General features: G+C 44.9%; 1 protein-coding gene across 3 annotated transcripts in view; it reads right to left on the reverse strand.

Annotated features, from left to right (window-relative positions):
- Nucleotides 1-458: 458 nt before the first annotated feature.
- The window catches only part of LOC119436028 ((Lyso)-N-acylphosphatidylethanolamine lipase-like), a 43,391-nt gene continuing 29,454 nt past the window's right edge, over nt 459-14,395 (reverse strand). The window contains exons 4-7 of one of the 3 annotated variants that reach the window (XM_049655220.1): nt 14,035-14,304; nt 7,867-7,981; nt 3,555-3,741; nt 459-2,887 (exon numbers count right to left, since the gene is read on the reverse strand). In XM_049655220.1, the coding sequence (XP_049511177.1) occupies nt 2,774-2,887; nt 3,555-3,741; nt 7,867-7,981; nt 14,035-14,304 (686 nt within the window). In that variant the 3' untranslated portion in view covers nt 459-2,773. The remainder of the gene's footprint in view (nt 2,888-3,554; nt 3,742-7,866; nt 7,982-14,034; nt 14,305-14,395) is intronic. The other 2 variants (XM_037702761.2, XM_049655226.1) reach the window with 2 other exon arrangements.

Genomic DNA, 14,395 nt, shown 5'->3' on the forward strand with positions numbered 1-14,395 from the left:
GGCGTGCATTAGCGCGGAAAGCCAGTATGGCTCAATCAAACGTTGGCACAAGCAGCAAGTCCGTACTATTTTTCGAAAAGCGCTAGTCGCCGAATTATAATGCCAGTTTCCAGCGGCAATGCTCGCTTCGGTTTCACCGCGCATGAAACGAGAACACTCGTACATATCGGGTAATAGCATGCGGGGGTGTTCAGGCAATGTCCAAGCGTTTCGACAAAGGTAAAATTTACGTCAAACGCAGTCAAAGGCAAAAAGTTACACGGATCAAAATCACTGCCTGTACCGTCTATTCACGCATAAAAAATCAGTTTCATGCCACCTAGTAACATGCCACGTTAAAACATATGCACTAACAAGCATAAAATAAGGACAGGCACGAAACGCAGGCACAAGTGCACACTGAACAAAATCACTCCCTGCGCTGTCTATTCACGCATAAAAAATCTGTTTCATGCCATCTAGTAACATGCGACTTGAAAACAAATTCACTAACAAGCATAAAATAAGGACAGGCACAAAGCGCAGGCCCAAATGCACGCTGAACGTTTTGAGTCTGTCCTTAATTTATGTGCAACTGTGTTCCTTGAACTGATGATGTTCTAAAGGGACACTAAAATAGCATATTGGTTGGGATACTGATTGGTAAATGACACATTTCGAATACCTAGAAGTTCAGACTTGCCACGACCAGAGGCTTCGTAAAGCAGAAAAGACACAAAAACAAAAGACGCGTGGCGACGCTACCTTGAAGTTCCCGCACCAACTACCACTGACGTCATACATTTTGAGAGTGTCTGCCCGAGTATAGTTAAGTTCACTGTTTCTAGGCTTCATGCGAGAGGATCAGGGCGCTTACGGTTGTGCCCGCAAAATACCACTCCAAAAGGCGCCCAGCAGTTGTAGAAATATAGAGGCGAGCTAAAGAACCACGCCGTATCACATCAGCAATGCTTTATTGTCGCACATCCACTATATACAAACATCAAATCACAGCATCAAGTAAATATTTACATTTGTACACAAATTATGAAAAATTTTATAAATACTTGAGTTTGTTCTGCCGCACAGTTAACAAAAATGCGAGAACAGTGGCACGCGACACGCAGACAGCTGCAACACACAATATTCATGCACAGATAGTTCACTGAAACAAAATAAACCATTACAAAGAAGCACACGCGAGAGTTAAAAGAAAGGGCGCGTATGCGCTGGGCAAGAAAATGCTAACACTGAGGTCCACAAATGGAGTATTTATTCGCGAAAATTGCAATAATGAAACGCAATAGACGTTTGTTTGCTTTTGTACATGATCACGGGCGATTTTACATTTCATCCGACATTTTTAAGACCTCGCCGAGGTGCCTCAAAACCTCATGAAAAGCAAGGTCCCTTAACACATATAAAGCACACAGTGCTTCAAAACTGTAGACAAACAGCGAACAAGGGGACGCACTGAGACAGGGAACACATGGTGACAGAGGACACATGGAGACAGAGGAAGCACGGAGACAGAGGACACACGGGGACAGGGGTCACACGGAGACAGGGGTCACATAGAGACAGCACGCACGGAGACAGGACGCACACATAGCAGAGAGAAGGGACACAGAGAGAGGAGAGACAGACGGAGATAGGAGACACACGGAGAACACAGGCTACGAGAAGATTTCCTCGTTTTTTCAGCAAAAACACGAAGCACAAAAAAAGCAGTCAGGATTGCTACAGGCCCCTCCGACAACCACTGAATTTTCAGCAGCTATCTTCATAGGCACAAACTGCAAAACATGAACAAGCATTGGAACCACAATGACAATAAATATGTACATTTCTGCTCACGAGTAGGACCGGCTTTAGCCGACACTGCAGCATGCGCGAATAATCCTTATGAAAATGATCAAGCAATATTTCGCAAGAAATGCAAGATAACGTTGCACAACCACAACGCCACAAAATAAACGAGTGCGAAAAAATAAATTGGCCGCAGTCAACATACATTTACAATGCAAATAAACTTGCTACGTCCACACGAAAAAAAAAGCATTGTGCTAAAACATTGGAACTACAGTTAATGTTACAAGATCAACAAATGCAACAAAAAGAAAGCTTCTTCGCGTACTCCAGCTATGAACCTATAGAACGCAAACCATCTTCTAGGCATATAGAAAAGGGCTCAGTTCCATCAGGTTAGGCAGTTATTTAAAAAGAAAGCAAATAAAATTAGTTACTATATACAATGGCAGACTTTTCAATGAAGTATAACTGCCTGTTTTGCATTGTTTAAAAAGACACGAGGGAGTTCTAGAAACAAGAACCCAACGTTAGGAATCGCTATCGACCAGGCGTACAAAAGAATGCAGAAGGCATACAAATAAGCTTGGGTTTTACACTGCACAAAGCCACTTGGGGACTATATTTCTAAAACTTCCCACTTTTTCATTTCTTTTCCTTTTTTTCATTGAACAAAGCCAGTAGAAAGCTTGTACCACGTACTCTGCGTGGGTGACAATAATACGGTGTGTGCTTTAAGCAAGTTTCGAAGCCCCGCACATGCACAAAGAAATTCTGCAAGATGGAGAAACAATTTAGCACTACAAAACATCATGAGAAGCTGCCAGAAAAGCAATTTACACAGCGCTTTGCATCTCCTCAACAAGCTGAAACAAATATGCTGCAGGCGACCGGCAATGTAGCATGTTTTGTAAACGCTCTGTACAAATTTTCTCTCTCGGCCTCCATGTAGGACTAAGAACTGAGTTCTCAGCGGTGCTTTCATTTAGTCTATCTTCTGATGTAGCCTCTTTTCGACAAGTTCGCACGCCTTGTTGACCACGTCGCAAAACTCTTCGGGCTTCTCGTAGTGCAGGTTGTGTCCACAATCTTCAAGCACCTATTTATGAAGGCATAGAAAGATAAAACATATTTAGAAGATCAAGCCAGTAGAAATTTAAAAAAATTTATGCAGATATACAATGTACATAAAGCTTTCTTATCAAACGCCACTTCCTGTGTCATATTTGATATCTAACCCATCAGCGAGTACACTCACAAATACATCCGAGCTTACTCCCTATCTTTTCCTAGCATGAATGCAGCTTCGCATTCTGAAATGCTAATGTAACAGAAGGCTGCAGAACGAGCACTCGATTGATCGAGCAAAAAACAAAAACCTTTTAGCTTTTTTTTAGTATAAACGCTCAACGAAGAGAGCAATGTCTAATCATAGTATGACCGCTCTTTTTTCTTTCTTTTTTTGAAATGGAAAAATACATTTTATAAAATCAGGTATTTATATGCTGCAGTTGTTAAACGGCATTATCCACCTTGAATATACACAAGGATTTACACTTCCTGATCTAATATTGATAGCTTCATCAAGGTGACGTCATTTCTATCGTGGAACCCTCCCCCAGACTTATTTCTGCAAGTGTGACCACGTGAACCGAACAACTACTTCTCAATGACAGTGAAGGTGCGTAGATATAACACGGGGCATTTTCATGTGAGATATGACAGCAGGAATATTAGAAGAAAATTGTTCAAGCGTGGTCGCTTACGTGAACTTGGACGAAGGACTGTGTTCTGGCATCGCGGATGGCGAATGCAGGCTTTCGACCCATGAAGCTGTGTGCGCCATAGATGAAGGTGAGCCCTACTTCCGGTGGGAGTGCCACGAGCCTGGTGACCATCGGGTGCTTCACCCACGGAAACCTGTGCATTAACGCCTTCACAGAAGCCTCACCACTGCGAAAAGAAGCAGATAAACGCAGTGTTATAGCATGGTCCCAATCAAAATATTGTACGAAGCACGTGGAAACAATTTAGTATACACCGAAACAGGAATCAGTTGTGTAAAGTACATCATACACTCACAGACTATGCACAATGCGTCATTACCAAATACTGCAGGTTTGAAACATGCACAACAATTACTGAAAGAGCAGTGCTAAAGTTTTTGTTGTCTCGCTTTAGAGACAATGCACACTGGAAGCATCTAGAGCAATAACCTGATAACTACAAAGTTCGTATTTAAAAGTCAGTTTCTGTCATGTGTATTAAAGCGCGGGAATTCAACCGATTCAACAAAGCAATTTTTGAAAACAAGGAAGAAGAGAGGACCTAATATATATTCCTGTCGTACGCCAATGAATAATATTTCCTGTGTTCGACAGGATTCCTGAAAAGAAAACCTGCTGCTCCCTGCCTCGCAAGAAATTCTTGGCTAATTATAAAGGTGATCATGTTGTGCCACAGACAGCTAGCTTAATAAAATGGATATTGTGAATAATTGAATCAAAAAGTTCCATATATTCTATAAGGACATGTTCGATGAATTTGCCCGTATTTATTTATAGCTATGTTAGCTGAACATCCTGGACTGCCTTTGTGTGAACAGTATGAATTTGTTCAACTAGCTCGAGCAAGTTCAGACTGGGGAAGGAATTCAAATAAACTAGTGCAAAGTTTTACCCCAGAATCTTTACTGTCCTGCTTATAACGTGAGCGTTTTAATTATCTCGGCCCTTTTTAAGGGGCTTCAGCGTGGCCCGCTGCAGAATTTCTTGCGCCAGCTCCTGACACAACTTTAAATCTTCTCCATAGGTTACATGCAATGTCCTGCCTTTCTGACAGAGTTGCATTGTGATCTGACATTTAGTTATTTTACAGCAATCGTTTCAACCGTCCTGGTGGATGGAAACGTGCTTACATATTGCAATTATGAGTGGTGAGGTGACACTTTGCCATGGACACGTTTTCCCCCATAAGTGCGACCAACCGCGTATATATATAATGTGATACATATAATGGCTATTGTAATTAATACCGTGAAGACTTGCGCAATTACCGCTTCCATGGCTGAAAACCTTCGAACAGCCTCTTGTGCACCTCTACAGAGAGTACTGTTTTACGTTAGCCAGGCCTCTTGGGATGGTGTGATTATTACGCGGGAGCATGAGCGAAACGTCGATTGATTGCCACAAGTCTCAGTACGGGTCCCTATGTTCAGGATACCCACAGTTCGACACCACCTAAATACACAGAGCCATCAGTCGTGACCCAAGGTCATTCTAGCAAGATGACGTATGTGGTAAACAGTGTTCTTCTTTAATTGGCCACAAGGCCCAAAGTAAAAAAAGCTGTGTAATGTCACAAACTGCAGTGCGAAATTCCGCGAACTTTGGCATTGCGCAAAGCAAGTGCTGCACCAGACTTTTTTCATTTCGACCCAAGTACGACACTTCGAGCTACTCGACGAGGTAGTGCCAATATAGCATTCTCAGCCACCCTCCCAGTGAGTGTTTTCTGGCGTCCAAAAACGAATAGTTCGGGACCCAGACAGGTCCAAGGACGGCTCGCGACCTTGGAGGGGATGAGCAATTTGCCATTCATTGTGGCCGCTTCCCCTCCCCCGCACGCACGCACACACACACACACACACACACACACACACACACACACACACACACACACACACACACACACACACACACACACACACACACACACACACACACACACACACACACACACACACGCACACGCACACGCACACGCACGCACGCGCACACACACACACACACGCACACACACACACACACACACACACACACACACGCACACAAGCGCACACGCAGGTGCATGGTCATGATAGACAGCGTAATGGAACGTTGCGTGCACCTAAATCACGGGGCACTATGGCGCTTATGCATTGCGGCTCCGTCCGGATGCAGCCGTCGAGGCCTGTGATCGAATTCGCGACCTCCTGCTCAGCAAAACGCCATATCCGGCCACACGAACGCAGGGCAGATATGCTCTCAAAAAGCGTCACCTTCATTTCCGAAGACGTATGCGCAATTTGAATCGTCACATTATTTACACGACACATCACTTTTTATTTTCGCGCACTTTCACAGGCTGTTCCTCGGCGCGTGTCCCTAGCCACAGCACGAGGTGCGCATCGCCGTGAAAAGGACGCCAGCGCACGGACCTTGGGTCAGCGAAAGCACCTTTCTCGTCACCTTGCGTGCTGTTTCTCGAGCGCTTATGTGCACCACAAATACTTGCGCGCGAGTCCGGTTTAGGAGCCACAGCGGCCACGAGATTTCCCGGCCTTGTTCGATGACAAATGACCCGCGGCCATTAGGAAGGAACCGCGTCCACGCGGCGGTGCTGACTGTCCGCGACTCGGTGGAGCCGGGGTCGCCGCTTTATGGCTCACTCGTTCTTGAGCCGGTTCGCAAGGCTTCCTGCCCCTGCCGCCGCGCTCCTCAACGTCCACCACGATTTGTGTATATCTTAGAACGCTTCGTACATAGCGCTGTCGGCAATTATTTGCGAGAGAAGCTCGCCGCTATTGTTGGTTCAATGTTATACTGCGAACTTCCTGAAGAGACATACCTCTGTAATTTCTTATATCAAAGAAGGGTTTGGGATTCGGCAGTTCAAACAAGCAACAATATAACGTTTACAAACAATTTTGTTTCGAAGCGTGAGGAATGTAGACCTTTTTTATTTTATTGCAAGTGCAAGCACGCAAGAAGACGTGTTTCAAAAGTACTGTTTTCAAAACCACATATTCTGCGCCGTATATTTATACCGCTTATATTTATAGAGATATAACCACATATTTAATACATACGTTATCACAACAGAATGTGAATGCAATTCAACAGATGCAATAAGAAAAATACAGCGTGGAAATGTATACAACGCAATGAATATTGCACGCTCTCAAAGCAAACGGCCGACTCCGACACCTGAACTGGTAGCGCCCTGGCTGCACCATAGGCGCGTATTTCTAAACCACTATCGAAACTCCATACGCAGCACCTCACCGTAGCCCAGCCCCTCACTTTTTCCTCCACACACTGTATGTAGCCTATCCCCGGCGTAACGACACGGGAGTTCTTACTCTACCAAGTAAATTTCCGGAGTCCCCCACAACGGCGTGCCTCATAATCAGAACTGGTTTTCGCACGTAAAACCCCATAATTTAATTTTTTAAATTTAACTCTACCAAGCAACACTCACGATATACGTGACGCTAATATGGAGGCAAGACTAATTTATATTACCGTTATTATAATAATTTATATTAATTTTATTAGCGTATGGCCACATTAGGCCCACATAGTGTAACCACCTTTAGGAGCATGCATAGCGGTTGATCCACTACACTACGATGGTGTCAAACTCTTGTGCACAGACAGAGCACGTAACAGTGTCGAAAGTAGTTATCATGCAAGCACAAACATGCAAGTGGGACCAACATGAAAAATAATTACACTCCATTTGAGTTCAAAGCCATCAAGTGTCCTTGCTTCTCCGCTAAAACTTGAGAAGCGCATCAGTACACTCCCTTCAAGAGGAGAACGCCTGAGCAAATTTGGCAAGCAACGCTTGAACACCCGCTCCTGCGGTTATTGTTTTTCAATGCCGATTAGGTGTTCTCTACATATGGAACCAGTGCGTACAAAACACAGTAGATACGAAGCCTGACAATGCTGCGTGAGATACGGGGTGCAGCAAAAGTGCCATAGATGACCATTACCAATAGCCTCTGCAACGCTATTCCACAAATCAATGGTTCCCCCCATAATACAAGGTCGTCAGTTGGTGAGTTTTCATTACGACTACTTTCAGCAAATTGGCGGTCTTGCGCAGTCATCACACCAAGCTGTCATAGAAGTGAACAAGAGAGGACATAACCAAGGCCGGGCAGCGACATGTGGCTGACACATTCATTAGCTATATGCCGCTCCGCCTCAAGTAGGAGCAAAGTGGACATTTCTGACGAACTGCGCACGCGTGCGGCGTAAGCGGCGTAGTTCCAACCAATATACACTGGAAAGCACAGGGTAGACTCACCTGGGTCTTCGCACATTGCAGTGGTAGAAATAGCTGACGACGGCAGTCTCGTCCTGCACAATTTTGCGGAACATGTTGGTTTCGTGCGCCAGCACGACCCCGAGAAACGGAGGCCCTGCGAAAACAAAGCGATAAACGGCAGTTGTAATGAGACGTCCTTACGCAGCTAATACTATGCCTTACGGATGCATTTCGGGAGAACGCGAAGCCCTGAATGTAACAAGCAGTTGTGAGAAACGCGAAAGTCACGCGCACGAGCGCATATCCAATAAATAACTCTTAGTGGCGTAGTTAATTGAGGATGAGCTGACGTGAAAGGGGCACTTAAATGATTTGCCTGCGCTGTAGGCGGGTAATTTTGTTGTCGTGAGGACAGTGTACGTGCGGTATAGTCAAAAAAAGAAATAATTATCGCCATGAAGAGGCCATCGGAAACGAAAGAGTCAGGATTGCTGCGATCTTGGTGCTGCGCAGCCCTTTGCGCATCACGCGCAATCGTTCAGCAGAAAATCATTCAAGATAATAGAAGTCAGCACATGGCCTAAAGATCAAGGTAAATTTCATGGCCTACGTGAACCTATACGTGCTTTACGGAGTGAGTGACGTAGAGATACGCAATGAGGCTCAGGCAAAACAATCCACATTGTTTTTCAAGTTTTCAAGCTTTCTTTCATAGAAGTATAAAACGTACACTCAATGCAGTGGTCCCCTTTCGTTCCTTTTCTTATCGAGCCAGCAACTTCTGCTCACGGGAAGAGCCAAATTTTCCAGATCAAACAAGCTTGAACGTTCCACCTAGACAACGTGTTGAAGCTAACCGTCCTATAATAGAGGGCTTCTTTTTGTTTCATATGTTGGTAAACGCCTAGATGGACATTAAGAAATGCTTTCATAGTGCCGCAGAAAGTGGTGGATATGGTTTAAAGTCTAGAAACTGTTGAAACCCAGCAATACACGGTAATTAACTTGAGCGAACACAGTTACACAGGAATTGATTAAAGTGAAGCTGAATGTGCGGAATGCGTTACGCGCTTCAGTGAGATAAGAGAGAATAAAAAATTAAAGTATTGGGTTTTACGTGCCAAAACCCCAATTTGATCATGAGGCACGCCGTAGTGGGGGACTCCCGAATAATTTGGACCACCTGGGGTTATTTAACGTGCAGCTAAATCAAAGTACATGGGTTTTTCGCATTTCGCGAATAAGTACGAGTAAACATTGTGGAAAATGGAAGTGGAAAGGTAACGTGTGCCCAGACAAAGACAATGCAAACACAAGCGCTGCTTTGTTTGCTCTTCGAATGCATAGCAAAGTAAGGTTGGGCCAGTGGGAGAAGTACAGTTAGCCCAAATTTACAGCATGCTCAACGCTTAGCGCTTTTCGAGCCAGTAACTGAATTCCCTTTAACCTAAGCGGGCCAGCTACCTATGTGAAGATGTATATGTTTTGACTCCTAGTGTCTCAAAAAATTGCTGTCTCCTGTTCCTGGTGGTAGCTCTGGTTGCCACGCTTGCTGCAACGTTGACAGCTGCAACGTTGACAGCTGCAACGTTGACAGCTTGGACGAGGTTCACCTGGCCAGGGAAGTTGATAGGGTGAATGAAACTCCAAAGTAAGAACTTTGTATAGAGAGGCAAGCATAATATGGCGCTTTTTACCTGTATTCCCACATTTGCTGTCCAATCATCTGACCGGTTCCTCTCTTGCGGCTCGTTCAGTAATGTCATATCTTTCGCAAATGCAGCGCGTCATTTGCCACATATTCCACATATCCAATAATATCGTATGATCATATGAGAACACATATGAAACATATGTGTTCATCTGAGATTATTGAACGTGTGGCATATGTGTCATATAACACCACTATTCGGAGTTTTGCATGCAGAGTTAGCGGTTTGGTTTATTTTAATTTATGCATTTTCTGTGCCCCTTTTTTATTTTACGTTTGGCGGAACAAATTCAGCAGGATTTTGCCTGTCTATGACCACAGCGTGGCACGAGGCGCACACTTTTACTTTTTTAAGCTCACCCCCTTCTATACTGCCTGGGAACACTAGGCAACGAAATAGGTTGGTATACAAATTTACCGGCATTTGCTGTCAATCTACGCACGGGGATCAGGCAGTGACAGGCTGCAAAATTCACGGTGCGACCCATTTTGCAGTACTTATCGCAGTGGCTATTTAATGCATTTAAAAATAACATACGTTTCTTTCGCACATCAATGTTGGAATTTATACACGCAATTTATCTGAAAAATTAATTTAACCATTTCATCGAAATATTTATGTATATCAGTTTAACAATGGGCGGTTATTATTTCATTTTATAGGCATTTCATCAGCAATTTATTTTACAAGCGAGTGGAAGCACCAAGTGACGAGTTCTCGTCCCCGTCTACTGCTGGTATGTGCAAAATTTCAGCGAGTAGAACCGCACGGCGAACGTGTGGCAAGGTCTGAGAGGGCCAACAGCAGCAGCAGTGCACGAAAGATTTCACCATGTTTATATAGCGCGAAAGCCATCAAAAAAGACACATACACAAAAATGAGGAAAAATTACCGTTACCGTTGTACAAACAATGAATATTTATTATTTACCCAGGTCCGCAGGTTCAACACGATGCACATGCGTTGCGTGTTGACAGGACGACAGTTACCACCGTCGAGCGGTCGTCCCCCCCTTTTGTATCGTCGTTCTTGTGCATGCATATTTTCTTTCGGGCCCTTAGGTTGCAATAACAAAATAGAATTGGCCTAGCTATTAGCATCACTGCAGGTCACATTTAAGCCGAGACTTCAGCAGTCCACCAAATCTCAGCGAAATATTCGCTCAGACACCAAGCCTTCTCGTAAAATGTTTTGTATTAGAAGTTCCTGAACCGTTTGCGATAGAGAAGGGGGTGCACAAATGTTGGAACTTCGACGAGGTGTCACGTGTAGGGGGCGTATAACATTCTGTTTTCGAATATATTTGATGGCTTGGTCGCAACAAAGCACGGTGGTCGATCATTGTCTATAGAAGGTAATTATGTCACTGTGGTAAAAAAATCACAAAATTGGCACTGGTACGACTGCTGTCATGTCTCGACAACCAATAGTCATGTTTCTATGACTAGCGAAGAAAAAAAAATGTCGCATCTATTTCTACAAGGTGTTTCGCGTAGCTTGAACCAAGTATTGAAAATATGCAAATGCCACGTAGCTGGACCAAACCAAGGTAATGTTGTTTGCCGTCGCTTGGAGATGCTTAGGTTGTTTTTGCATTCCGCCTAATTAGATAATTAGTCTTAATCATTTATTCAACTTCTCAATTATTATAAGTAGATGAAAAGTTTCAATGAGAAAAATGTAGAGCAACATGAAAAACTCCCGTTACAGCTTTCCGTTGCTCAATACGTGCTACATAAAAGTGTTTTTTTTTTCCGAGCGTGAAAGCAGCCCGCGAATGCACGCAAAATTGCCGCGCGACTGGCCGCTCGAGGCACTTTGCTTTCTGCGCTGTGTTTTCGCGGCTTAGTTGGCGTTGATGCGAGCGGCGGGACGAAGGTCAATTCACTCGCTGCTGCTGGCGCGCTTCATCACTCCAGCGTTTTGACAGCGAGTTTCCGCGGTCATCGAGTGAGATGCGTTCATGTTTGCTTGTGCGCGCGTGACACCTTGCTTGTTAATTTAGTTAGTATGCCTATGTTTACAAGTTTATGCGGCCGATAAAACTACTATCCTTACTTCGTATAGCTGTCCACTAGTCTGCTATCGCAATCGATGCTTCACCTTTCGGGCGAAACTGCGACATTTTTTTTTTGTTTGGGAACAAGATAAGCCGAACAAGCAAAACAACAATTTTAGTGTAGTGTTCCTCTGTATGCAGCCCTATACACAGGAAACATATATTCACTACCACTGCCAAGTACCTGAATTCGAAAATCCCGTCATAACGGAAGCAACGACAGATTAATGTTTATGAAAAGTCACCAGCCCTTCCCCTGTCGAGAAAATGGGGTAAGCGAAGCTTGTCGTGTGTGTACCTGGCCTTCGTGGTGATTTTCTTTCTTTCTCTTTCTTTATCTCTTCCTTTCTCTCTCTTACTCTCTGACCGTTCTGTTGATTTTCTGTCTCTCTCTTCTTCTTTGTTTTCTCTCTCTATCGGTCTTTCTTTCTTTCTCTCTCTCTTTTTTGTCCCTGGTATGTGCCATTGAGCTTGGACCTTTTCTGCACTATCGCCAGGATCATGCCCACTTTTCAGCGTGACACCGCCGCCGCCACCACCACCGCCGACACTTGTGAGCCTATAAAGCTTCGCTTAAAATTGGGGAATTAAATCCCAAACAAAGCGCAAGAAGAACGGATTTATTCAGGAATCGAACCAGCCAACTCATATTCACTTCCTCAGGAAAACGCTTTTGTGAGCCCAAAACTAACTTGGCCAGCGTGCAGGATGGCGTTTCTTCTTCTGAGGCGTGCTGTTTGAATGGAATGAAAACCGAGTCCATAAAACATGTATAACTACTTCTTAACTCGACATCACGTAATTTTCTGTTTGCTTGTTTTCGCAAATTGTTCTTCGCATAAATTTGACGACTGCTGCGGGCTTCTACTGTTCCCACATAGCGAGTGTTTCGACTAAAATCTGGAAGCGAGAACGCGTACTGGTGCATACAGTATACCTCACTGGTCGATACGCATGTAACACTGAAATTCCACTTTGCCGACTACGTGATTAGTAATCCGCGAGAACCACCGTTTCGGCGCGCTTGTTTCGTTTTCGCCGCCCTTGTAGAGGCACCGATTTACTATGAAAAATAATTTCTGCCCATGAACACAATGCATCGATGATCAGCCTCAGCAGCATTGTTTGCTCAATCAGATAGTTATGGGGTTCCCACAGGGGGAAAACGATAGAAAGAACCATTTTTAAAGAGTAATCAATTTTTAAAAAGTAACCAATTTTTAAAAAAGTAACTGAGGGATCTCCTACAGGAGAGCAGTATGTCAGAGACCTGCCCTCCAAATTTACTTTTTCTTATGGATATGTCGAATATACACGGTGTTTTTTTTTTTTAGCTGCACCAAATTTTTAAAATTAGAAAAATACATATCTTGGTGACGTTATGTTTAACATTCGAGTGCACCGATTGGCGGCCTCTAGATACAGAGCAATTTCCGCACTTACGTGCGTAATTAGCGAAGTTACGGTAATTAACTTTCTAATTATTAACAATAGGTGGCTACAGCAAATGAGTACTTTGGGGCCCGTCCTCGACACTACCTATCCCAACGATCAAATTTTGAATAGCGGAGTTCATCTGGGAGCTACGCGACCAATTAGTTCCCCTTGGCAGGCTCCTTGAAACCGAAACTGGCCGCAATAAGAGCGTCTGTGTCGTCGATGTCGCCGCCCCCCTGCCTTTCGTCACGTCTCCGAGGTAAGCGCCGGTCCGGCCCGCGAGCAGCTTGCGTTATCTCCTTGCTATCTGCGGCGTTCGCAGTCGACGCTACAAATTGATATGACGCCGTGCCTGTAGTATCTAAAAGCCCAAGGAGCGGGGTTGGCGCTACAGCGCAAGGTGGCGCCCGACGGAATGACGAAGTAAATTTGGCGGCCCGCCGGCATTGAAGCGTTAGGCCAACGCCGCAGACAGCAAGGAGATAACGCAAGCTGCTCGTTGGGCCGGACCTGCGGTGACGTCGGAGGCGTGAGAAAAGGCAGAGGGGTGGCGACATCGAGGACACAGACGCTCTTTTTGCGGCCAGTTTCAGTTTCAAGCAGCCTGCCAAGGGGAACTAATTGTTCGCGTAACTCCCACATGAACTCCGCTATTCAAAATTTGATCGTTGGGCTAGGTATTGTCGAGGACGGGCCCCAAAGTACTCATTTGCTATAGCCACCTATTGTTGATAATTAGAAAGTTAATTAGTGTAACTTCGCTAATTACGCACCTAAGTGCGGAAATTGCTCTGTATCTAGAGGCCGCCAATCCGTACACTCGAATGGCAAACATAACGTGACCAAGATTTACATTTTTCTAATTTTAAAAATTTGGTGCAGCTAAAAAAACCCTGTACTACAAACTACATGGTTATGTAATTCCTTTCTTAGTCAGGCCATGAGCTATTAAATCACAGCTGTGCACACGACGGACACACAGGGTGGTCACGTACTCACCAAGCACGCCTCCAGCGCGCAACAACGTGCAAATGTCGGCGCGGCTGAAGAACTTGAGGCCACGTGTGAAGGCGGCGACGAGCCAGGGCAGCAGCTGGAAAGCTGTGTCGGGCACGCGGCTTTCGGAGAATCCCCACGGGTCCTCGAGGATCAGGTGGGCCACGTGTTCGGGCCACCGTAGCGTGTAGGCGGATGCCACGAAGGCACCGAAGCTATGACCCAGCAGCACGAACCGCTCCAGACCCATCTCGCAACGCCACCCCTCGAGAGCTGCGCACCGTGTAAGGGGCTTACCATAAATGAACTAACTGCCCCAAAACTGTGGTAGGCATCCCTGTCAAAATATTCGCTGACGACCTCG

Source organism: Dermacentor silvarum, chromosome 1 (genome assembly GCF_013339745.2).
Source record: "Dermacentor silvarum isolate Dsil-2018 chromosome 1, BIME_Dsil_1.4, whole genome shotgun sequence".
Classification (NCBI taxonomy): Eukaryota; Metazoa; Arthropoda; class Arachnida; order Ixodida; family Ixodidae; genus Dermacentor; species Dermacentor silvarum.